At 40.9% G+C, this 25,325-nt stretch overlaps 2 protein-coding genes across 2 annotated transcripts in view; one reads left to right on the top strand and one right to left on the bottom strand.

Moving 5' to 3' along the window:
- Nucleotides 1-25,325, top strand: part of syn2b (synapsin IIb) — a 64,868-nt gene that overhangs the window by 31,928 nt on the left and 7,615 nt on the right. Inside the window, exons 4-10 of the mRNA XM_061220386.1 lie at nucleotides 57-213; nucleotides 4,028-4,117; nucleotides 15,034-15,096; nucleotides 15,754-15,896; nucleotides 17,773-17,847; nucleotides 19,142-19,244; nucleotides 24,900-25,049. Coding sequence (XP_061076370.1) covers nucleotides 57-213; nucleotides 4,028-4,117; nucleotides 15,034-15,096; nucleotides 15,754-15,896; nucleotides 17,773-17,847; nucleotides 19,142-19,244; nucleotides 24,900-25,049 — 781 coding nt within the window. The remainder of the gene's footprint in view (nucleotides 1-56; nucleotides 214-4,027; nucleotides 4,118-15,033; nucleotides 15,097-15,753; nucleotides 15,897-17,772; nucleotides 17,848-19,141; nucleotides 19,245-24,899; nucleotides 25,050-25,325) is intronic.
- LOC133110021 (metalloproteinase inhibitor 4-like) lies at nucleotides 5,828-13,464 on the bottom strand. The gene is made up of 5 exons (XM_061219837.1): nucleotides 13,010-13,464; nucleotides 8,762-8,859; nucleotides 7,934-8,042; nucleotides 7,265-7,389; nucleotides 5,828-7,030 (listed from the first exon to the last, which is right to left on the bottom strand). The coding sequence occupies exons 1-5, from the start codon at nucleotides 13,146-13,148 to the stop codon at nucleotides 6,839-6,841; spliced, it is 663 nt and encodes a 220-aa protein (XP_061075821.1). The 5' UTR covers nucleotides 13,149-13,464; the 3' UTR covers nucleotides 5,828-6,838.

The raw sequence follows: 25,325 nt of genomic DNA, 5'->3' as shown, positions 1-25,325 counted from the left end.
ACCTGCAAACATTTGTTGCCTTTTGTTTGCTAACATCAGAATCATAATTTTCATAGATCATTCAAGCCTGACTTTGTCCTCATCCGACAACACGCATTCAGCATGGCAGAAAATGAGGATTTCCGCAACTTGATCATTGGCCTGCAGTATGCTGGGATCCCCAGCATGAACTCCCTGGAGTCCATTTTTAACCTCTGTGACAAGCCCTGGGCGGTAAGAATCTCTATGTACCCTACAGTATCTCACTCAAACATGCCTGCACCAGTCAGCTTTGTCCTTGCCTACTGCGGTTCATACTCTTGTTGACATTTTACACAGACGTCATTAAACATTTACAGAGATGTTTATTCTGTTGATAAGATACATACAGTTGTATGCTGACATTACTTACAATTACCTTGGTATATATCTTGGTGAACAGAAGCAAACTTGACCTCTAAATGGGACAAAGTTAAACAAGACACAATTTTAAAGCAAGATTACTTTTTAAGAGTAATACAAATAGTTTCAAAATAATAAAAGGAAAAAAGCCCTGCGCAAAAGTTTGGGAATCCTGTCAGTTAGTAATTTGTAACTCCTCCTCGGGCAACTATAACAAATGCTTGCAAATGCTTCCTGTAGCCAGCTAAGAGTCTTTCAATTCTCGCTTTTGGAATTTTCCCCCATTCTTCCTGGCAGAATACCTCTAGCTCGGAAATATTATCCGCAGATTTTCAATAATATTCAAGTCTGGGGACTGTGGTGGCCATTCCAGAACCTTCATCTGTCTTTCCTGGAGGTACTTCATGGTTGATCTTGAGGTATGCTTGGGATCTTCTCTTGATGGAATACCCAACCTCTCTTCAACTTCAATTTCTGGACTGACCTTCAAACATTCCTCTAGAATTTCTTAATATTTGGTGGAATTCATCCTTCCTTCCTCTCGCACAATATTTCCTGTACCCCCAGCTGCCACACAACCCCAAAGCATAAGGAATCCACCTCCATGCTTTTCATCAGTCCAAAGCACATTGTTCCAAAAGGCTTCAGGCTTCTCAGTGTTTTCTTTTGCATACATCAGATGCTTAATTTTGTGTTGAGGTCATAGGAAAGGCTTCTTTCTGGCAATTCTGCCATGTAGGTCTTTGTTGTTTAAAGTACATTCTATTATTGTCCTGTGAAGAGCTAGACTTGTGCCTGCTACTCTTTTTTTGCAGCTCTTTTGCAGTTCTTCTGGGTTCTTCTGAGCATTTCTCACTAGGTCTCGGGCTTGTTTTCCAGACCTTACCTTGACTTCAACTGTGCTATTTATCTTCCATTTTCTAATAATGTTTCTGACTGTGGAAATAGACAATCTGAAATGTTGAGAGTTTTTTGTACCTTTCTCCTTCTTGATGGAAATGAACCATCTTCATTCTGTCATCCTTGGACAACTGTTGAGAGGAACCCATGGTTCTTAACACCAGACAGAACAGCCTTCAGAATAAAAAGTTCAGCCCTGGAATAATATTCAACTGACTAATTGAAGCCCCAATGAGTAAATAACCTGGGTCTGGGCCTTAGTAATCATCTTTTTAAAAAGTAACAAAGAATAATCCAAAAGGGTTCCCAAACTTTTGCACAGCGCCCTTTTCTTTTTTATATATATAAACTGTAAAATCTTGCTTTAAAATGTGCAGAAAAGGTGTGCTCTGTTCACCAATATATAAATTGTAAAAGGTTTTTTTACCAGACATTTTGACCCACATTTTTGCATACAAGTGTACTTCCTACTACTCTTCAATTAGAGATGCATTGAATACCTTCATCAGGTGCAGATCTTCAGTTATGTCCCTCTAGGGTTTATTTCTGTGCTTACACATACTTCAAATATTCAGGGTCTCAAGAGCACGTTAATTTCACACAGGAAAACCAGGCAGTTGACTCACCAATTTGATTAATAGCACCTGAAGGTGAATATTTTAAGAGGAAAGGAGCACAGTGACTCTACTTTCAGCATATGACTGGAACCCTATTCCCAGATGTAGATAATAGTCTCTCATTTTGAGTCAGAGCTGCATGCACACTGTATATCAGATCGGGCACACTTCCTAGTGTGTTTTGCAATAGCAGGCCAGATGACTGGAATTGAGCTGCTTCATGGATGCAGTGTGCTCGGAGGCATATTGCTTCACTACTTTGGGGTTTTCCACACAAGTGCGGTAAACGTGAACCACCTACACCTGCCAGTCACCTCCACTCAGGTGTTCGGGGAAATTATAATTGCAGGCTTATCCTTTTCTTTTGTTTACCCATTCCAGAAGGCAGATGACTGATATTGTGGTAACAAACATATTCTGAGAAAATAAACTAAATGAACACAAAATAAATAAATACAATGTGTGATGTTGTAATTGTTGTCTTCTACACATTCACATATGTTTCAGAAGCCTTTCTAGGGCCAAGCATTGAAAATGAGCAAAATCTGTAGATATTATTGTACAATGCATCAGATGATTCTTTTAAACAATGTAGGTATGGCAATAAGTATTTGTCCTGATCAACTAACTATAAAATTAGAAATATTTTCAAAAAGTGTAAACATCTGGGATGTGTAAATATCACATTACTTTCACTTGATGGTCAGTCAGCTATTCAGTTAAATAAATATATTAGAAATGAACACTCATAGGAGCTCTTAAAGTTCAGAAAAGGTTTTTACAGTTCATATGAGTGCCTACATACACTTTATACTTCATATATATATACAGTATATATGCACATGCATGTATATAGTTTATGTGTATAGACAGTCAATGTAGATGACCTATTTACAACTACATGCAAAAAAGAATAAATTCGAGAAGGTTAATTGATTACAGATATATATACAGTATATAGTATGTTTAAAAAGGCAGTTTTTGTAAAGGAACCACCAAAAAAAACAAGATTATCCATGTCTTGAAGGCAAGGAATGAATTTAGTTATTTTGCCCCAGGGACTGGCTTTGGGACTGGAAAGAACCCTCAAGGCACACTGTCCTCAAAAGGAGCCAAACCATTTGTTCAGTTTAGAATAGTGAAGCAGCGCCTTTTGTTATTTCTGTTTCAACCTTATTGCCAAACATGCTCAGCAGTTCATTTTTCCTGACCAGGGGTATGACAAGGAAAAACACTTTCTTATTTTGCAGCCTCACCCACATTGTGACTGCTTATGCATTGAGCTGAATTATATTAGCAGTTACAATCAGTGCATAAGTCAAATCATTTTATAACTACAGATTGTCAGTTTATGAGATGTGTAATGGATATCACACTGACATCATATGGCTCTGAAAGTGAAAATGATCAAACATTATCTTGTTTTTGTAACAGTTCTGTCTGAATATATTCACAGCTAAAAGTTAAATGCTAATAACAGATAACTTCTGACGTCATAACATAACAGAAGAGCAGGCCATTCAGGCCAGCAATTCTCCATATTTCCTGCCACTAAAGTGCTCCTAGTGCATGGTTTACCTACAAATTTGATAATATCCAACACATTGATGCTCAAGAAATCCCCCTGAGAGTTTCTGCCTCCATTACTCTACATGACCTGGTCAGCTATTCCACACAGTGACCATTCTGTGTGGGGTTAACAATACTTACTAATGTCTGTGTTCATTTAGTTCAGTTCAGTTTACCGCTAATTTCCATTTATGCCCCCTCATTCTACTAACAGAACGGAACCTGTAGTTCACTTTTATACATTTAAATGCCTGAATCAAGTCGCCACTAAGTCTCATTTTACTAATATTGTTGAGATTAGTGTGCTATATAACATTGTAAACTATAATTAGAGATTTTGGAGCATTGACCATTTTATTTTGAAGAGAAAACTGAATTTTAATATTATTCAAAAATAATAGAGTGTAATATTGAAGTGCCTACACTGTGCAGTGCTAGCTGATTTTTTACAATTGGGGAAGAGCAGTCATTATTCAACATGACATCTGAGACAAAAACTGCTTGTTAGTGAAATTATGATTTGAGCAATGATTACTTATTCCAGTTTTTTCTGTCTGCAGTTTGCTCAGTTGATTAGTTGCTACAAGAAGCTTGGCCCAGAGAAATTTCCACTGATTGAACAAACCTTCTACCCCAACTATAAAGACATGGTAAGAAATTAACTGTCTGCACTTACTTCTATACAGGTTATAATTGTGATAGAATGTCATTACCGCCACTTTCTTCCCCCATAAAAAGCGTTTTGGTTGTGGTGCCAGCTCTGATTACCTGCCAGGCTTTCCCAAGGTCTGTATCTTTCAACAAGCTTTGGCTTATTATATGAGATGATTATCAGATAGCTTTATGGAAACTACAGTCAGCATTCTACATGACAACATGCAGAATGCAGAATGTTAATATTCATGGGTTTGAATTTTTCTAATTATTCAATTTGAACAAATGTAATGTAATGCCTTCCTTGTTTTCAAATAATGCCAAACTATACCACTAATATAAAATGAGGTTATGAGTGACAGCATTCATGTGTTTCTCCGAACATGCATTGAGCATTTCATAAGCAAAATTGACTTATGTTATAACCTGTTATACAGGGAAGGCGTGTAACAACAGTCCTTGCTAAAATCATTTTATTCAGGTGCATATTCAGATTAATAACTGCTGATGGACTCACCATCATCAGTTCACACACTGATGCTCAACACATTGAATGCCGTATCTATAACTGAGTTTCAATTAAGAAACCATGGAGACTGATAAAGTGTTACAGAATTGTATTTCTACAGTATACATAATGCAGAATGCTGTCTAAGATTCTAAAGTGGAAAGCTCAGATGTATATCCAGAATTGTCTGACAGAAGTGATTTGATAGAGAGATGCATTAACATTACAGTAGATTATAATGTGGAGTCACAAGGGGATGACTCAGCCAGTCATCTCTAAGTCTTGTTTTCCTTTGTTTCCACTTAACTGGAAAGAAATTAAACTACACATCTTGCACCCGTAATATAACAGCTGGTATCATGATAGCAGTAGACTCATTAACATATAATTTAATAATCATTAGTCGTTTGTAAATGGGAAGCGGTTTCCCAAAAATATTTGGGGTAAACATATATGTGTAGCTGAAGATAGAAAGATGGCAAGGAAAACTGTTGTATACAAATAGATTTGCCATATTATCCAGAACCAGGTTTACCCATCGACTAATAACTGGTTTTCCACTGGTTCATCACATTTTAGGGCCACTGGTCTCTCTGTGGAATCATTTTACCACAATAAGAGGCAAATTAATCAGGTAATTATGCAGAACCAAAACATGGCTCCCTGTGGCTTCAGGGAAAGGCTGATGTGGTGTGTATAGTACCCTAGGAGTGCTGATATTTGATGAAGTGGTTGCATCAGACCTTTAGGAAGGCACTGAGCCTGTAAGCTGTGCTACCCTTCCGCTCTGTGTGGATGGAAAGATAACATGTCACATTTGATTGTAAGCTTACGGCATTAATCATAGTGAGTGGCACTCTGGCCCAGCCAGAACGTGATTCATCAGCACATTGCCCTTCCAGGGACAGCGAGCTGTTATACACATGAAACCTTCTCTTATTGAAAATGACATATCGGCCCTGGTTATCTTGGGAATGCCTGCAATGTCTGCAATCATCAAAGAAAAATTAGAAAGATTGATTAAGTATATTAAGGTTCTCTTTTGGAAGACTTTTATAAACAATATATTTGGTACAATAAAATAGAAAATTTCAACTATGTTTTGACAGCAAAAGCCTCATAAATACCCATACAAATGTCCCTTTGTATATAAAATAATTTGCTACTGACACTTCACAAACATGATTACTGCTGATACTTATGTTAAAGCAATGTATTAGCTTTTTGGCACAAGAAAAAAGTTTTACAGAGTACAATAATATAAGAACAAATGGCAATATCACACAAAGTACAAATACTTAGGGAACATCAATTATGTACTGGGTATACTGTAAACTATACAAAATACAAGACTACTGTATTGTACCTGTTAACCTGTTAACATTTAAATTGTTAATTGTCATACAAATATATACATTCTCATAAGACACATATAAATGTGTGTTAAAGGGCCATCTCATATCCTACGTAGATATATTCACTCAAATCATATATGACAGAAATGTCATATTGGTCATTCAGGGAATGTCAATAAGGGTGTTTCTCCAAGCCATATTTCTCAAAGGGATGATATGAAGCTTATTAATCAGATGTATTTGGTCAAGCTAAAAACCCATTACTAAGAATTAGCATCGTTATGTGTATGCCATCATGAAATTATTGTTTTATGATAGATATGAATGAATACAAGTGTACATTCCTGATAAGGTCTAAGTGATCAGGGAATTTGGGACAATTTTTCCGTTCATAGTTTGTACTTGTAGGCCAAAGCAGTTATTAAGAACACTTGACCCGGGCTTTTCTACTTCAAAAGGAAAAACAAAAGAACTGGTCACATATCTCGCAGGAGTACAAGGTTTACAGAGCATGATATCAAACTGAAGGAAGGGTGCAAAAGCGTGAAGGTAATCTAGGCATTCTGCTTTGTCACTAAGAGTGGTAAGGTACCCAGGCCGTGATGAAACCAAGTCTCTCCTCCCCTCACGGTTCCCTTCATGAAAGCTGAACGTGACGTCCGGCCCCTGCTTGGCTTTCTCATAAATTCATACCAGTGACGAGCAGAGGCCCCAGGGGAACCCCAGAACACAATAAAAAGGATGCACCAAGCAGCGATAGTTCCAGGGAGTAGAGCGAGAAGGAAGGAGGGAAGGTGAAAGACTCTACAATGTCTCTGGAGCAGCACAGCCCCAGGCCCCTGGGGCCCCCCTGCTCAGGGGTCAGACAGACAGTCTTTCTCGGCAGGTCGGTCTCCCCGGAACCAGCTGCAGGAACCGTCGCTGTGCTTGATGCAGGCGAACTGCCGGGCCTGGTCCCCATTCAGGCTGTTGTCCAGCAGCCAGTCCGTCCACAGACACTCATTGTCTGTGATGGCGGTGCAGGGAACCGTGTAGCAAGTGGCAATCTGAGGGAGAGATTCGAGTCAGAGAGGGAATCTAAGGGCCAATTCCCAAAATATTGTCTTTCCATATTCCATAAATTAGCCTAGAGATTCAGATTTTAATAGTTTGAATAACTCACTGTTGAGAGGCGCATGCGTAGCTCATAGCCTATGTAGAGCCTGCTCTTGAGTGACTGAAGCTAGGAGAGCAGCAGAGCTGGGAGCACCCAGAGAAGAAATATCAAAGCAGCAACTTACTTTGCAGTCGCATCCCATCTGATATCTGTAGTTGAGGTTTTTCTTCTGGGACACGGAGAGGTTGTCCCAGTGTTCAATTAAGTCACACAAACCGATGGAGACCTTCCCATCTCTGTAAATGTTGCCTGTATATGCACACAGTCAGGGTCAGATGGAGACAGGACAGCCTCATTATAATGCCCGGCCAAACAAACAAACAAGAATCTTACTTATGCAGTGTTACTTGTGTTGTGATTGGCTGAGATAACAGCATGACTAGGTGTCCTTTTTATTGATGGTGGCAAACATGTCTTTCAGGCATACCATGGTTGTGGCTTTTGTAATGCCATTTATTACCAGGGGAACTGTACCGTTCATTGCACTATGTGGTTTAGGTTTGTCAGAAAATGTAATCTTGATGTTGGATTTTTTTTTTTTGATTTGGAAGTGCAAGGATTTTATACAGTATATAATCTAATTGTAATCTAATTATGCAAACTGTCTTTAGTTTTATTGTTGCATATTGTAACTAAAATAGGATTCCGCCTTGTTTGTACATCAAAAAAAGCTCTGTACATCTGTACAAGCTGTAGAAAAACACTGAGTGTGCATGAGCACAGCATCTGCAGAGGTGGTTGGTGAGGGAAAGTTTTGTGCAATAAACCCAGTCATTGCACAGCGCAGTCTTACCTGACAGCAGGTACTCCTTACTGGAATCCAGCTTGATCCCACATAAGGAGGAAAAGACAGGTGTGTAGACAAACTGGATGTCTTTCACCTTCTGAAAACCTTTAAACATCTGCAAGAGCAGACACATTTCAGTGATGCATACAAACATTGACAAAATTCACAACTATGAGAACTTGAAAAGGACTTTTGGGGGAATATTGAAGTCAATATTGATGGCAACAGCTGAAAACACTCCAGTGGACCATAATAAAATGTCAAACAGATTCATCATTTTTTAAATGAAAGAAGACAAGTCTTCAGTGATTAAATAGCTGAAGATCTGACCATATATAGCTCTTAGGAAACAATTTAACACAGGAGACACTCCCCTGATCTCAATGAAAGAAATCATCCAGCTTCCTGCAGGCTTCCACATCCCATCCCCATTCATTTAAATAGGTATTTAGCATAAAATCTATTCAGTATATTTCCATAATAATTTATACTTTCTAAAATATCTGGCCTTCCATTATTATTTCCGAAAGACAAGGGTTGATTCAGTAAGCTGTTGAATAACTAATCTTCGCACCAGGCAGATTTTGTTGAATTATTTATACACCGTGCACTGGTGCTACAAAGAGCCTGGAGTGTGAACTGTTGTCTCTGCTGTTAAAAATGCCCACTTACGCGGAGGATGTGATGGAGTCACACTCCCCATGCAACACTTATCAGAAGGACTGAGAGAGGGGGGAGGCTGTGATTCTATCAGCCAGCTAGAGGGAGAGAAGTTCAATACAAAATGTAGAGATTCGCCTGTTTAGGAGTAGGACTGAAAATGTGGTTTCTGACCTTAATTACTTTAATTTCATACTGGATCATCTTCATGTAGGGCGAAGAGCCGTTGCCTGGAGGCACAATCTTTTCCCCTTTTATTTTTGCACGAACAACTGAAAGGCAAAATTTAAATAGTTATTTAAAAGTAGCAAAATCAGATTAAATATCTTGAGCTCAGACTTTACGCCAGTTCAGTTTTATCTCCAAAAAGTGGCCAATTAATTCATGTATTTCTTCTTCGTGACACAGAGATGATCTGAGGTTTTCAGGCACCTTATGTAAACTGTAATACTCATTGCACATGCTTATAAATGCAGTGAGTCTTTTTTCCTGGAGGGTTGTCACACACAAACAGAGCCTGGTAGGCAAGCTGCTCCTGACTGTTTAATATGCACAAGCTGTTGCTGGCCATATAAACACTGTCTGCTCTGTTCTGGTGATGTGATCTATGATACATATTTCAAAGACAGTGTGCAAATTTTAATAAAAAAAATAACAGCACACAAAAAGCCCCTATGTCACCATCTTTTGAACAAAATAAGGAAATATTTTCCTTCCCAAGGAATGCAATGCCTTTCCCAGCACTAGCATCTATTCTTAGATGCATTCTTAGGGAAGTGGAGGTGTCCCCACAGAAGTGAACAAGTGGAATTGTTGCAGTGTTTACTGCCACCAACACTCCTAAAGTTGTTTTGAATAATGCAGAGGTCTGTGAAATTATTGCAGCTGACTCTTTTGACTCAGATTTAGCAACATGCTGGTGTTTTTGCACAGTGCTGTTGGTCCAGTGCGTTTGGTTACTGCATAGAAGGCCCAGGGAATGTGTTTATAATTACAAGCGCATATTGGCCATTCTTCCTATTGTTCCACAACAGAGAGCTCATCTCACTGTATCCACTGACCTCTCCTCTCACCCAGTGGGTCTTCATCTACAGGTCCCTGTGCCTCCCTGTACCCCATTCCTCAGCAGAGCAAAGTTCTGTCCTCTCTTAACTAATCACTTGTCTACTGAGCAAGGGTTGAGAGCTCTGATGTGGAATTCTGGATACTGAAGGGAGATATGAGAGGAGGTAAGGTTCCACCCCTGGACCCTGGCCAGGTCAGGCCCATGTTCCAAAACCTCCAGGCCTAACAGGCGTGTGTTAACATGACCCCAAGGCCTCCTGAAGTAGCTGGGTTCCAGTCATCCTCTTCTGCTCTGTATTTTGTTTTATTTAAGAACAGGTAGAGCCTTTGTAAATGTGAGCAGGCTTGCATTGGAAATCATGCCTAAAGCCTCCCTGAACGCTAGCTGAGTGTTTCCCTCAGAGCAGCGCTGCAGCTAACTGGTCTCGGCCTCCTCAGGTTTGGTTCAGCCAGGTTGGCCCACAGAACGCTGATGTGTGGCCTCATCAGTGGCTAAACAAGGTGAGCACTGTCTCTGTCTGCCAAGTAGGAGTCCACTGCTTTTCTGTTTTCCCAGACCAGGATGTGGATTTTCAGGGTTTGACGGTTTTCCATGGGAAAACATTGGCAACACTGTTGCTCAGATGAAATTGAAGTTTGGCCACATTCACAGTAAGGTGACCTGGCATCTCTTTCGCTGTGACCACATGTATGCGCAGAGCTTAAGCACGTGTGAGATTTGTTTATACTATGGGAGTGCTGATTCTTTGGGATGATGTCATTGCGGTACACTACAGGAGAGCAGTATTAGCCATGGGGCATGAATACTGTAAATTGAAGCCTCTCTCTCTTTCTCTCCACTGCACTTTCCATAATCCCCTGTCAAACTGATTAAAACCAGAGGGTATGTGAAACGAATGTTATATTTCCACATTAACATAGCTGAGGCAAAAGAGATTCCACAAGATATGCCTACATTTTCGTCTCACTCTCCTCTCAGTAGATTTCATTCTGCTTAGAGACTACGATCTGCGCTAGCCATGGAAACAAGAAATGTTTCCAGTCTTATGCAGTGAACAGTGCATTTAGCAGGACTAAGGTATTATGTCTGGATACCCAGGCTAGATAATCTTTGATTCTGTGTTAAGTCCAGTGGTATTAGACAGCACAGATTGTGCACACAACTCCGTCACTGTTCCATACCAAAGGAGAGCTCCAGGCCCAGTGTCCTGTTAAGTAAACCATCCAAAAGCTCAAAGCATCACAGAAATGAACTGAATGTGCCCTCTACATCACAAACCGGAGGCACACGCATGGACGCACTCAAAAACATCACACCAGCAGTGAGGCACTGTGGGGACTGGAGCTCATGCTGTGAGCACGGCAAAGGATAGGGCTTCTCATCGTCCATGCAGAGGTTCCTGTATGTCTACACCTGCTATAGCTGTAAACAGGAGAGGAGGAAAAGACCCGCTGGCCTCAGACAGGAAGTGCCGACCGCTACTGTCCTCAAGATCACCCACGCTGACAGGAAGTCACACATTCGAGGGCTGACTAATTTGGATCACCAGAATATACTGCCTGTACCGCCATCTTTCAGCATTGAACCTTTTCTGCAATTCGACTTGTACTGTATGGTTGCTCAGTGACGTAATCTTAGCATGTTGATGAAGGGCAGCACGGATTGGGTCCCCTAATCCAAATTTAAGCATATGGCATATAATGCTCTGAAATAAGATAGAAGCTAAATGTACACAAAATATTTGCTGTGAAATCTGAACAAATATGTTCTGCCTGTGTTTTCACTGACCACAACGGTAAGGAAATATTGCAAACACTGCCGAATTTGCTTGAGAAGGAACGCATAAACTCCACATTCACAAATGAATCCAGGGCCTTGTCATGATCACAAAGATTTCCTGTCAGAGTCTTTACAGTGATTAATTAGTATGCAAACCACTTCCCCTCTCCTATAGAGATGCTAATTAGATGGCACTTTTGAAACTCGTGTAGTACATTTACCGCTAGTGCAGCTTGGGCATGCGCCAGCAGCGTCCTGCTGTTCTGCGGGCCACAGCCAGTGGGATGTCGCGTTAGCTTTGTGCCCTGAGATGTGCACTGAGGAATCTCAACTCCATCAGAAGAAAAGGGTCACAAAATGATTTTAGGAGATCATTGTGTCATACATATTTTTACAGGTGTAACAAGGCACACTTGGTGTAATAATTTTCCCAAAAGCTGTGACCCAAATCTTTCTGCAATGTAGTTGCTTTTATTTATTTTATTAGCCCTGATTCAGTTATTTCTGTGGAAAATAAATATATATTTTGCAGGATGATAAGCTTAATACTTTAAATAACTTGAAATAACTTCGGATAAAAAAGTATTAAAGTTACATTTATAAAAATTCTGTGAATTTCTGAGAATCAAGAGACAAAAACTGGAATCATGTAAATGTAAATACGAATAAAGTTATTCAAATTCATACAAATGTTTATGTTTGGTATGCATTATCAGGTAATGACGTTAAACAGACTTTAATATCAGAGAGACTCAGGAAGTGCCCCTGTCAGCCTGAATGAAGTGGCGCAGAATAACTGTTTATTCTTCCTCTTCCACATGACTATACAACCTGCTGCCTGCTGTTATTTCTCTGTCAACTCCTCTGTCCCTGACATAAGTTTTCAGGGTTATCTCTCTTCATTTCTGTCTATCTTTCTCAAATTTGGGAGTTTTCAATCTGCTTGAGGAGTTCAACTGAAACTTGGCTTGGTGAAGGGAATTTGGGGAATAGGGCCAGATAAAATAAAGGAGTCCATTGCTGAGATGTTTTTTTACATGGTTTACCCAGAAAGATTGATGTCAATGTATATTTTTCTTATTTTTATATAGAATGCCCTTGTCAAACACTTTATACAGTATGTAAAGTTAAATATACAAATTCTGAGCCAAAAGGCTTTGATGTTTTAGATACGATTCAAAAGATTAAACAGATGGCTGCACTTACAGTGTACATATGTGCTTAGTGTAAAGCGTTAATCTAAACTTGCTAAATAAACAGAAGACGATATGGAAAAAATGTTTCTAAAATGCTTTGCAAAATCATCCCATTAATCTGTATGTACTATGGCACAAACCCATAACCATGTTTCACCATCTTGGTTTGTATGGTGTCAGCAGATACAGCAATCGTGCACCAAAAAAATCTCTTGTGACGGCACTACAGAGAAAGCACAGAAAACTCAGTCGTATCGCAGAATTGTTTCCTTTCCCAATTCATTCCACTGAACTGCCCCAATTTATTTTTGTTTTACTGAACTCTGTAAGCAGAAGAGCTCGGAACAAACCCCCACCCCCGTGTGACCCTGCGTTACCTACCGATTTGTGAGCTGCAGAACTGCTGCTGGGGGTGCGCTGGAATGCAGCTGCATCCCTCAGCCCGCTCCTCCAACCCCAGGGTCAGCACCAGAACCAGAACCAGCGCAGAACATCCAGACGTGGGGGTTCCCATGGCCATCCTCTGCCTTGCTCACAGCACACTGCCCGCTTCTTTGGATTAATGTCCCAGGGAGAGAGAGTGGAGGGGAGGGGGGGAGATCCTCAAACAGTGCGACACACAAGCCCTGACTTTCCTCTGGCTCCAGCTGCTGCTGCTGCTGCTGCTTAAACTGCTCTCTCTCTCTCTCTCTCTCTCTCTCTCTCTCACTCTCTCTCACACTCTTTTTGCTCTCTTTCTCTATCTCACACACACACACGCTCTCTCCTGTTTGCTCTCTCTTTCTCTTACTCACTCTCTTTGTCCCTCTCTTTCACTCTGTCTTACTCACTCTCACCCTCTCTGACTCCTGAGAGAGGGGCGATACAGGGAACCTCTTATGTACATCTTTGACACCGAAGGGACCGCCCCTTCTCCAAATATCACGCCCCTGCTACAAAGATATCATTCTCTCTGAGTGGTCCGACTCACATTGCCAAATTAGTCCACCCAGTGCTTTAACCTTTTAAACATGTAAATAAGGAGAGCAGACATTTCCACAGAATGTTTGCTATTGATATAAACTTTTTTTTGCCTTAAGCAAATACATTTTTTCTTGTCATCTTCGTGAAGCAAATCGTGTACACGGCAGTGTTGTTTTTGTAACTCCCATTTAATCTTGAGAAATGTCTGACCGATCCAAGCTGAAACAGGTTTGCCACTTTGAAACCCAACAGGGGGAAACCAGAAATACAACCTTTAAAAAGTAGAGGAAATATGATATACTTGTCAGCTCCTCAGCTCACTCTTTCATTTACAGTTTAATTGCTAGCCTGGACTATAACCCCTCTCATCATTATTGAGAGACTGCTGCTCCCTGTGGGGTGAATGGGGGGGACAGAGACGCACAGGGCTGCAGGCACCACACCTGTTTCTCTCTGCAGCTCTGAAGTTACTCATGAGATGCACATGCACACGTCAAAGAGTGAAAACATGGGTATGACCTGGCTTCTGATAATTTCGCAATTATGTTGAAAAAAACAGGACATATCTTGCAGTTCTAACTTCTTGATATATATTATGTTGTCATGTGATGTTGTGAAACCTTGTGGTGATGTTTTTCGATTTTATTGAACAGGTCTTTTCTGAGTTATCACTGTGGCTGTTGAGTCCACTGTTGTATCAGTTGGCATTTTGCTGTGTGGTAATGCTCAGCATCCAAAGAGAAAATGTCATCCTTTACATGAACACCCATAAGCAAAGTAAATGCATAATGGCATGTTCTTTATGGTCATTCTGCATACCATTTTACTATGCATTCATGCATTCAATATCATGCAGTGAATTATACTGCTATACTATACTATAGTGAGTATTAACAGCAAGGCTGCTTGTGAATCGGGTTGCCTCCTGTTTCAATTCCCAAGAAGTTGATTTGAACTTGTGAAACTAACGCTGTAATGGGAGTAGAACTATGAGAGCCACATGTCAATTGTTGAGACGATACACTTTCTCAGGCTTGAGTGAGGAACATAACCCAATGTGTTTGCTACAGCACATGGCACAAAGCAGCAGATGTCCTCGTGCTCCTCGATGTTTGCATGTGTTGGTTGTTATCATAAAGAGGAAAAACAGTTAACACTCAGGGCACTGCCAACCACAGGTTGTCTGTCTATAGGCAGTGTATGCCTGTTCATTGAATAATTACAGCTTGGCTGAAGTCCCTTTGGACAATAATTCCTGTTCAAACTCAGGGGAATCATTTTGTGGTTTAAACTTTCCATCCAGAAATGTACTATATACATGATGCCAGTGATATATTTGCCATTGTAGACTCTTGTGCAGAAGTGTCTGGCCAGAACAGCCTATATTCACTGAAAAGAAAATAAATGCATTAGACCATAATATTTTATTGCTTATCTTCCAGATAACCATGCCCACATTCCCTGTTGTTGTGAAGATTGGACATGCTCATTCAGGCATGGGAAAGGTAAGCCAGTCACAGGTTGTGACGCTTTTATAATGTTAATTAGGAAATAATGAATTAGTGAGTGACCTGGGCTGTTTTCTAAAATCTGTACCCAAAAACTGAATTATGATAAATAATGCAGTGTTACGAATAGGACACTTGAAGAGTTCACATTTTGAATTGGCCTGCTATCTCCTGGTCAAGTGGTCCAACAAATATATTTTGAATACCCTTTGCCAGAAATTTGGACACTATCACAAGAGATCATTTCAATGGAAGGCTACAAATAGCACAAACAACATAAACTCTTGAAGAGACATGCATTTGACATTGTATGGAGAAATAGCAATAATATATATATTTTTTAATTAGACTAATGCCACGTTAGAGACTCTCACCAAATGTACATACGACTCTTGAGCCAGATTGTACTCCCACTCTGGACGCAGAGATATTGGGGTGAGAATTTACCACCCAAAGAGATGCAGCTGTAACATCCCCTCTCCCTCCCTGTCTGCCTGTCTCTCTACATTTACACATTCCTGTCTTATTTTCTATTCTTCTTTCCTGTGTATATTTCTCGCTGCATTGCTCCTTTCCCTTTCTTTTACCTCTTTCCTACCCATATTTTTCACTCTATCTCTTCCTCCCCTCCATCTCCACGTTGCACATCTGCAGGTGAAGGTGGACAACCACAGTGACTTCCAGGACATTGCCAGTGTGGTTGCCATCACCCAGACCTACTGCACCACGGAGCCATTCATAGACTCCAAATACGATATCAGGATTCAGAAGATAGGCACCAATTACAAAGCTTACATGTAAGTATATATCAGAAATGTTCACAAGTCATCAAATGCAAGTCCGAGTCACATCTCCAGTCTCTGAGCTGGAGTCCGAGTCACATCTCCAGTCTCTGAGCTAGAGCCCGAGTCAAGTCTCAAGTCTCCAGAATGGTGCAGCCTAAACAACAGGATGGCTTTAGAAATTCATCACGATTCCTCTGTTGAAGATGTAGAAAGTGTAGATGAATCACATGTGTGACAACTGAAGAAACAGTATTATCAGGGGCACACACAAAAAAACATTTTTAATTAATTTATTCATATATCAATGAACTACCACATCTGAGCCAACATTTTGGCAAAGCCATTCTCAAGATGGCTGGGGAAAGGCTTTGCCCAAACCTGAGGTCTGGGTTCAGTTTCTACAGCTTGCCAACGCCTAATACATTCATTAATTCATTCATTCATTATCCTAACCTGCTTATCCTGAGCAGGGTTGCAGGGGGCTGGAGCCTATCCCAGCATACATTGGGCAAAAAGCAGGAATACACCCTGGACAGGTCGCCAGTCCATCGCTGGGCACACACACCATTCACTCACACACTCATACCTACGGGCAATTTAGACTCTCCAATCAGCTTAACCTGCATGTCTTTGGACTGTGGGAGGAAACCGGTGTACCCGGAGGAAACCCACGCAGACACGGGGAGAACATGCAAACTCCGCACAGAGAGGCCCCGGCCGACGGGGATTCGAACCCAGGACCTCCTTGCTGTGAGGCGGCAGTGCTACCCACTGCACCATCCGTGCCACCACGCCTAATACAAACAACCATAATGTCACCTAACAGGATATTCAAAATGACTCTGTCCTGCTTGCGTATCGAGCTTATACCCAAAGGTTTTTTAAAAAACCCAGGTCGCGGACTGCGGCAGCCCTGCTCCTCCCTGCGCCAGCCCATGTCTCACCATATCCTGGAGCTTCAATTTCATCTCCCTACCCTCTGAACTCTGTACTCTACATCCCTCCATATGGGCTTTAGTTTCATGCATGCTACAACTTGACAGTCAACAAAAGAATAAATTTTGCTCTTCGGTGATGCTGATTAAACGGTGACACAAACATTATACTGAGTCTGAAATGCGTAATTTGGCCAACACAACAGTTTAGCTAACTAACGTTAGGCAACAGCGAAAAGGGGTGGCATCAGCTCCTGTGCTAGTAAACTGACTGACCTGCTATAGTGCTATTGAGAAAACTTGGTAGAAAGATGTGTGTGTGTGTGTGTGTGTGTGTGTGTGTGTGTGTGTGTGTGCAAACTGTCTGTGCATGTGTATGTTTAGGTTATGCTAAATAATAGACTTTGAGAGAGTGTGCAGACAAGCAGTTCTTGTTAATAGCTCTTATGCAACAGGCTTACATATACACATCTGGCAATGTAGTCATTACATTTGGTGTAGCAATGTAGCCTTCTGTCATTATCATGAACATAGTTGTGATTTGTGAACCTTGGGATGGATATTAGTTTGAAATGTACTGAATATGGGACTGTGGGTGAATAAGACCTTCCCTCACATTATGACTCACTGTTAAAGTTTCATCACATGCTAGGCATTCTGCTATTGGCATGGATTGGTGCTGTGTGTGCTCATGCACACATTAAGTTAAAGGAGGTTTGACAGATCTGGAGAAAGCCTTAAGCACGACCTTACATCCCGACAAACCTACATCCCTTACTTGGTAACCATACATGGTTACTTGGTTTAGGGCTAGCCCAGTTACACTCTTTTAATCACATGTTACTTTCCTTAAAACCCCTGTACCCTAGTGGTAGGACTAGTACAGAGTAACAGTTCTACATCAGACAGTGACAGAGGACACAGCAATCACCTTGTTCTCTTTGTTTCCTCAGGAGAACCTCCATCTCTGGAAACTGGAAGACAAATACGGGTTCTGCCATGCTGGAACAAGTAGCCATGACAGACAAGTGAGTGATGAGAGTTTGGAGGTGAGAGGTTGCCATGGTGAATGGCTGTCACCAGGGGACTGACACAACAGGTGGACCTCTATAGCCAGTAGTTGCTTTAACTGGATAGCTCTTCTAAAGCACAGCTGCGGGGATATTACCGCTTTTTTCACGATAAATTATGTGAGGGCCACTCCTGGGTTTGAATTGACCCTAATAGGAATGGTACTGTGGTTTGATGAAAATGCTAGCCCTGGGAGTCTCACCCTGCCCTGTCTCTCCAGATGGCACAGAAATTGAGCTTCCCACTTTCATTCACCTGTAATTTTCCACCGTATTAGCTCAGGATGGTCTGTACAATGACAGTGAAGGCAGCAGATGCTGCATTATAAACACAGACTCATCTCAGCAGTTCCCCCGTGGATTATTTCAACTAATGCGGCTGCAGCCCCTTTGACATTAATTGTTGTGCTATTTGTGAGTTGATATTTATCCACCTGACATTCAAACAGGTATAATTGTTTCAGATTGTCAGGGAGGCAAAATTACAGACGATTCATTCTATGTTGATTCTTTTGCAGTTTTAAAAGTAAATCTATTTAGTATGAACTGTGCACATTTGTGACTTAGTTTAGTATTGTAAAGTATATGCAGAAATTGCCATTCACATTGTTCCTAAAGGCATTGAAGTACAATGTGAATTTTAATGATTTTTTCCTTCTCAGACAGGCATTTTCCCTTTAAGACTTATCAATAATTTTACAAAGAGAGTACAGCTAAAAACATATAAAACTTTGTGGTCAAAATACAAATCAAAAACTTCTACTGCAGGGCTGCCTAACCCCGTTCCTGGAGATCTACCTTCCTGTAGGTTTCCAACCCTAACAAAGCCCACCATTCAACAGCTCATTGATCTAGTAATTAGGAGAATCCGGTGTGCCAAATTAGGGTTGAAATGAAAAACCTACAGGATGGCGGATCTTCAAGAACAGGGCTAGGCAGCCCTGATCTACTGTATAGAGAATAAAACACCCATTTTCATACAATACCACATTTACTCAGTATTTATACCAACATACATATCGTATGTATTATGCAGTAAAGTATGTTTTTCACTTGACTAGATCTTCACATATCATTCACAAAACTTTAGTTTACAGAAAGAAAGGATGTTGCTTGACTGTCGCTTCTGATAGTACTGGCTCACATCTGGATTTAACTTCAGTTTTAGTACCACAGTCCCCCTGATAATCTGGAATAGCTGTTCATGCTCTGCGATGTGAATGCTGATGCTCAGTATTCTGCTACATTGCAGATATAAGCTGTGGGTGGACACCTGCTCAGAGATCTTTGGTGGGCTTGAGATCTGTGCAGTCAAAGCTATCCATGGCAAGGATGGGAAGGACTACATCACTGAGGTGAGCAGAGTGCTGTCAGTCTCTTTGGCTTTGATTAGACAGTTTGGAGTCCTAAATCAGATCTTTTTTTCAAACATGTTATACATCTGAAGTCGAAACAGCAAACAATCAATGAAATCAGATTTTTTGTCATTCCAATTTGGATCACGTTCCTAAGTGGTTCTAAATCTGAGATATACAACTTGGTGCTTGATGTCATTCATGACACATTAACCTAATCTGACCCAAAAAGATCAGATTTGAGAAATTAATTTTAATTAATTAAGCTTGCTGTGCTGTTTTAATATACAATATAAACTATAAAGTGGTTCACTCAATACTACAAATATTAAGATTCAAATTAAATATTTTTTCTTTTAATAACAGAGAGAGAGAGACCTCGAGAGATGTGCTAAAAATAATGAACATGCAATTTTAAAAATCTGTTTCAAAGATCGCTGTTGCCAACGCCTAAAACATTCATTAATTCATTCATTCATTATCCTAACCCGCTTATCCTGAGCAGGGTTGCAGGGGGCTGGAGCCTATTCCAGCATACATTGGGCAAAAGGCAGGAATACACCCTGGACAGGATACCCCCATATTAAAACATAGGCAGATTCCATGTAATAAAACCAGCATTGATGAACATTTTTCTGTGTGTTTCTGTGCTGGAAAGTTTCATATGTCAAATAATAAACTATACATGTAATTACACAATGGAACTCTTGGCCTTTGTGCAATATAAATTTCTATGGCTCTGGATAATGTATAAAATCTGTATTATGAAAGTCTATTTGCTGTCAGGGACATGTATTTTCTCTGTTTTACATTTAATGCATAATAATGAAAAGAAGTGGCAATGATTTGGCAGCATGGGAATTTGAAGAGAACATTTAACAGCCACCCCATGAGGTACAAGACTCACAGTTTGGGCCCTTTGCTGCCCTACCCTCTCTAGCTAGTGGCAGTAATGGTTGCATTTATGTAAGAAGCATTAGATTAGGCTCTGATACGAATGGTGTCTGACTGCCCATTTGTAGTTTAAGTATCTGGAAATCTGCCAGTATTGAACAGCATAGGAGCTTTCTCAGGTCAGTTCACTGCATATCCAGACCTGAGAGTGTATGAGTAATGGAATAATGTGAGAAAATGAAATCTTATCAGTCCTGAGGCAAACCTAATTAACCAGATCTGCTTTCATATAAAATGTACATGAAAGCAGCTTCAAAAATATGTGAATGATTTATTTCAATGTTTTTCACTTTACTGGGTAAGTTTGTCATTTTTATATTCATAAAGTATTTTTCATATTTTGTCACTAGGAATGCAGCTGTCATATTTTAGTATGGAGATTCTGTAAGCTAGCCTCAAGGAATGACCATTTTGTGTCACATCACCATACGTGTTAACACAAATAGCACATACTTCTTACTGGTGCTATAATCTTGAAAGGTGTTTTTTTTACTGTAACTTAATTGTGGAAAATGTAAAATATTTGCATGTACAGTAAAATTGTGTCATACATTTACCGTCAATGACTACCAGTAAAAGTTACTGTATGCCTCATCCTTGTGGCCCACATGGCTGTTGAGAAACATGAGTAAAGGTCTAGACCTTTAATGAGGCAACAAACAGTCAAAACTGTGAATGTGCTATCCTGGTGACTCACCCGTCACCCAAGAGGTGAATATGTCACAGTGCTTCCTCAGTTGGTCCATATAAACTGTTGTATTACATCAGAGCATTTCTCAATACGGTTCTTTCATTGGTCATGGCAATGCCTGGATATAATGGAAATACTAAATACAAGCCAATGTCACTACAACTTGACAGTCAACAAAATAAGACATTTTGTGCTTCCATGATGCTGATTAAACGGTGACACAAACATTATACTGAGTCTGAAATGCGTAATTTGGTCATGTTAGGCAACAGTGAAAAGCGGGACTGGTAAACTGACTTACCTTTCCGGATGAGTTTTCAAATGTCTGATGAAAACTGATGTGGTTGTTCCCGAATCTTTTATTTTAATGCTGCAAATTTAGCAAGTTGCAATCATTTTGTTGAGCCTGAATTCTTTAAACCCAAAGGTTACAACATGCGGAACTGTAATGTTAGCTATGCTGCAAGAAATACACTGTAATGGTTATGGTTGCAACTGAAGAGTGCACAGTGTGGCATGTAAAACGAGTCTGGAGTCCCCATCTCTACCGTGAGGGCAGATAAACGTATTTATATGAGGTCATTTCATTTTGTGGAACCTGAGCTGAAACCCAAAATCCATACAGTCACTTTTAATATTTGAATTTTAAATGAATAAAAGAAAACACTTCCTGGAAATGTTGAGATTTTACAGTTTGTAAAAGGTAACAGGAAGTTACTAAGTTACCCTAAAGACTGCAGCTGCCACGTCTGAGCCAACATTTCTACAGCTTTTAATGCCAACGTACATAAAGTAAATATTTGAAATTGTATGCCACTGGAAAAACAAATAAATGGCCAGGCAACTACTAATTACATAACGTCACCTATCAGGATATTAAAAAAGACTGTGCTGTTTGCATATCCGGCTTGGAGTTACACTCAGAGGTTTTTAAACCACTTCTCATGCAAATGCAGCTGCTTCTGTGATCTATGCTAAAATGGAAGCTGCCTTGCAAGCCAACCTGAAGAAGTTTGTTCTAACATTATTGCACATTATGTTAGTTCTTCTCTAGTTAGCTTGCATAGCTTTTCGAAATGCAATTTAAATACCATTTGAAATGCAATCCAACGTTGCTACAACTTTCTGCGCTTCCAGAATGCTGAACGGTGACACAAACATTATACTGAGTCTGAAACGCTTCATTTGGCCAACACAAGCTAACTAACGTTAGGCAAAAGTGAATCAGCTCCTGTGCTAGTAAACTGACTGACCTTTCCGAATGACTTTTCAAATGTCTGATGAAAACTGGTCATCCATGGTCACAACAAGTGGAACTGTAACGTAAGCTATGCTGCAAGACATACACTGTAGGGTGTTGCTATGATTGCAACTGAAAAGCGCACGGTGTGGCGGGTAAAACGATGCTGGGTGTCTTAACCAGGGATTATTTTTCATATAAATCATTTAAAAATAATGATTGGTTGTGACATTGCACACAATGGCATTTGGCATAGTCGAGTCTGGAGTCCGTGTATGTGCTACTTAATTGCGACTCGGGTCCCCATCTCTAGTGGAAATAGTCAGGCCTCAGCCCAAACAGGGCAGTGTGTACTGGCAGCCCCTAGCTAGCCAATGGGCAGCTTTGATCTGCCCAGTCAGCCAAGCAAACGCAGTGCAGCAGGCTGAAGAACGGGCATCTGAATGTCACTGAGGGCCTGAAGATATTCTGGAAATATCCAAAGCTTCAGCTTCCTAAGAGTAAAGTAATTTATCAAAAACATGTATTGTTTAGGGGCGGCATGGATGGTGCAGTGGGTAGCACTGCCGCCTCACAGCAAGGAGGCCCTGGGTTCCAATCCCCATCGGCCAGGGCCTCTCTGTGTGGAGTTTGCATGTTCTCCCCGTGTTCGCGTGGGTTTCCTCCGGGTACTCCAGTTTCCTCCCACAGTCCAAAGACATGCAGGTTAGGCTGATTGGAGAGTCTAACTTGCCCGTGGGTGTGTGAGTGAATGGTGTGTGTGCCCTGCGATGGACTGGCGACTTGTCCAGGGTGCATTCCTGCCTTTCGCCCAATGCATGCTGAGATAGGCTCCAGCCCCCCTGCAACTCTGTTCAGGATAAGCAGGTTAGGATAATGAATGAATGAATGAATGTATTGTTTTACTCTGTGTTTCAAAGAAGGGGTTGTTTTTAGGCAGACACAATCCTCCATTAGATGACAGGGTTTTTTAAATGAATTATGCTAAATGCATGCTAAATATGTTTTTTCAAAAGATTTAAAATGGTGGTGCAAATGCTGGTCCAAATGTACATTTTTTCAAAGTTTGCCCATCATATTAATCCTAAAATGACAGTTTATCAGCTTGCCTCCCCTGCACCAGTGCCTGCTGGGTGGCTCATCCTGTTAAGGTGCATTAAGGGCATGGATGGGCTCTGCAGTCTGGGATCCAATTTTGATCATGCCATGCCAACTATGGCCGGTAATCCCACAGGGTGATGCATAACTAGCATAGTCCTGGTTTAGGGTGGGTCAGAATCCAGGTCTCATTCCTCTCTGGTCGATCGGGCACCCATGGCCTGCTTGCTAAAGCTGCACATGAAGCGTCCTCCTCCAAACTAAGCAGCTGGTGACATCACATGCTTTGGAGGAGAGAGCATGCTGATCTACACTGTTCTATCAGACATGGGGTTTGTTGAATAAGACCAGCAGTATGTGGTTGTGCAAACCAAATTGGGGGAAAACTATAAAATAACATGCTTTACACCAATATTCATAAAGTACATGTGAACTATTTTCATGTTTTTGTTTTGGTTTGAGGAAGGTATTGTTCTGTTTTACAAGAGGAGGGAATATGGCAACTATGTGGCAACCCCACTCACCCAGCAACTATTTCCTCACAGAAACGTATTCCATTGAATTAAAAAGCATCTTTCACTGACAGAGCCAAGTAAGAAGCAGACGAGGGGTGAATGTGTAACTGTGTAATTAAGGCCGGTGTGGGCCACCATAACAGCCACCATCATGCAGCCACCATTCAGGGTACCCTGCCTCCCCCTCCTCCTCCTCTGGATGAACCCATCTCCCGACCCTTTTTCCCAAGGGAGCAGCCATGGGAAAGGGAGCAGACTCACCCCGATTCACACTTATCACCCTGGGGAAGGTCAATGCGGAAGGCTTGACATATCCCCACCACCGCCAACCATCAACAATTCCGCCTTCCACTGAGAGGAGCCCCCTCCTCCCTGCCCCCACACACAGCACCCATAACCCATTAAAACTTCAGACCGGCAGAATTTAATGGGAAAAGGGTGCAACCGGAAATGCTTATAGAAGGCTTTTGATGGGCTTGAGTGTACTTAAGAAATACATTCTACTTTATGTTAAACATACCACCTTACTGTAAAGACCCAATCACATTATCATTTGTATTCGTTATTTTATGCACAAAGTTTTTTGGATTTTTAGTTTGGTTGCGTTTGGGTTATTCAGGACTGTACTAAACGCAGGCTGTAGATACCAGCAGTGAGTGTGGGGAGATACTGTGTGCTCTGCATGAAGCTTTTCAGCAGCACCTCTATATGCTTTTCATGATCATCTGTATATGCTGTATATGAAGTCATTTTTTAGGATGCACTTCATATCTTGTATATTTATTGTCTGGTTAACTGTTCTTTGTTTTCTTCTTGTTCTTCTTCACAATGTGTTTACGTGTTGCCTGCTCCATATTAACCATGTTTTTAAGGTGAAGGGGAATCAGGTGGTGTTGGGGAATCATCTGCCATGTTTGGGGTTTTGGGGTTGACACAATCTACCATGTTTGGGGTTTTTTTGTGGTAAGAAGGTGTTGGATAGTGTTACGTCTGCTGTTCATTAAGTGTTTTTTTTTTTGGAGCTTACCTCATGTTGAGAGGGGTGTCTCTTAATATTAACAGTACCTTTGTGGAAGAAAATATTGCAGGTGGTCATGGGGGGGAGCTTATCTGCTGTACATTCACATGTTGTTTTTTCCATGGGGGCGGGTCTTTAGGTGGTGGGATCATCAATGCAGCTGATTGGAGAGCACCAGGCTGAGGATAGACAGCTCATTGCTGACATGGTGGTGGCCAGAATGAACCAGGCACTGCCACGGACACCTGTCCGCTCTCCCCAGAGGCCAACCACTGTTCAGCCACCACAGGTACAGAATGAAAGCAGACTCAGCATAAACATATACGGCAACACAAAACAGACACTATACAGACATAGAGGGGACCTGGGGGATGCTTCTAAGTGCTGCTTATTGAATACACAAAACAAGCTCTGTTGTAGCACTCTTCATTTAGGGTGCCACCTAGTGTAGAGAAAAATATATTCATATGTGATTTGTTGTTAGCAAATGGGATTGAAGTTTAAGTTTTAATTTCAACCCAAGTGTTTCTCTGTGCAGGAATGTCATATTGTATCACAGCAGTAA

Source organism: Conger conger, chromosome 14 (assembly GCF_963514075.1).
Source record: "Conger conger chromosome 14, fConCon1.1, whole genome shotgun sequence".
Lineage (NCBI taxonomy): Eukaryota > Metazoa > Chordata > Actinopteri > Anguilliformes > Congridae > Conger > Conger conger.
This window is presented reverse-complemented; position numbering and strand designations above follow the sequence as displayed.

What these genes read in the sequence shown, in the direction of transcription:
- LOC133110021 (XM_061219837.1), bottom strand. Translation starts at nt 13,148, where the DNA reads ATGGCCATGGGAACCCCCACGTCTGGATGTTCTGCGCTGGTTCTGGTT. An exon ending in GTTCTGCAGCTCACAAATCG is followed by an intron (nt 8,860 to 13,009) that starts GTAGGTAACGCA and finishes TTTGCCTTTCAG; the next exon opens with TTGTTCGTGCAAAAATAAAA. An exon ending in ATGAAATTAAAGTAATTAAG is followed by an intron (nt 8,043 to 8,761) that starts GTCAGAAACCAC and finishes CTGCTCTTGCAG; the next exon opens with ATGTTTAAAGGTTTTCAGAA.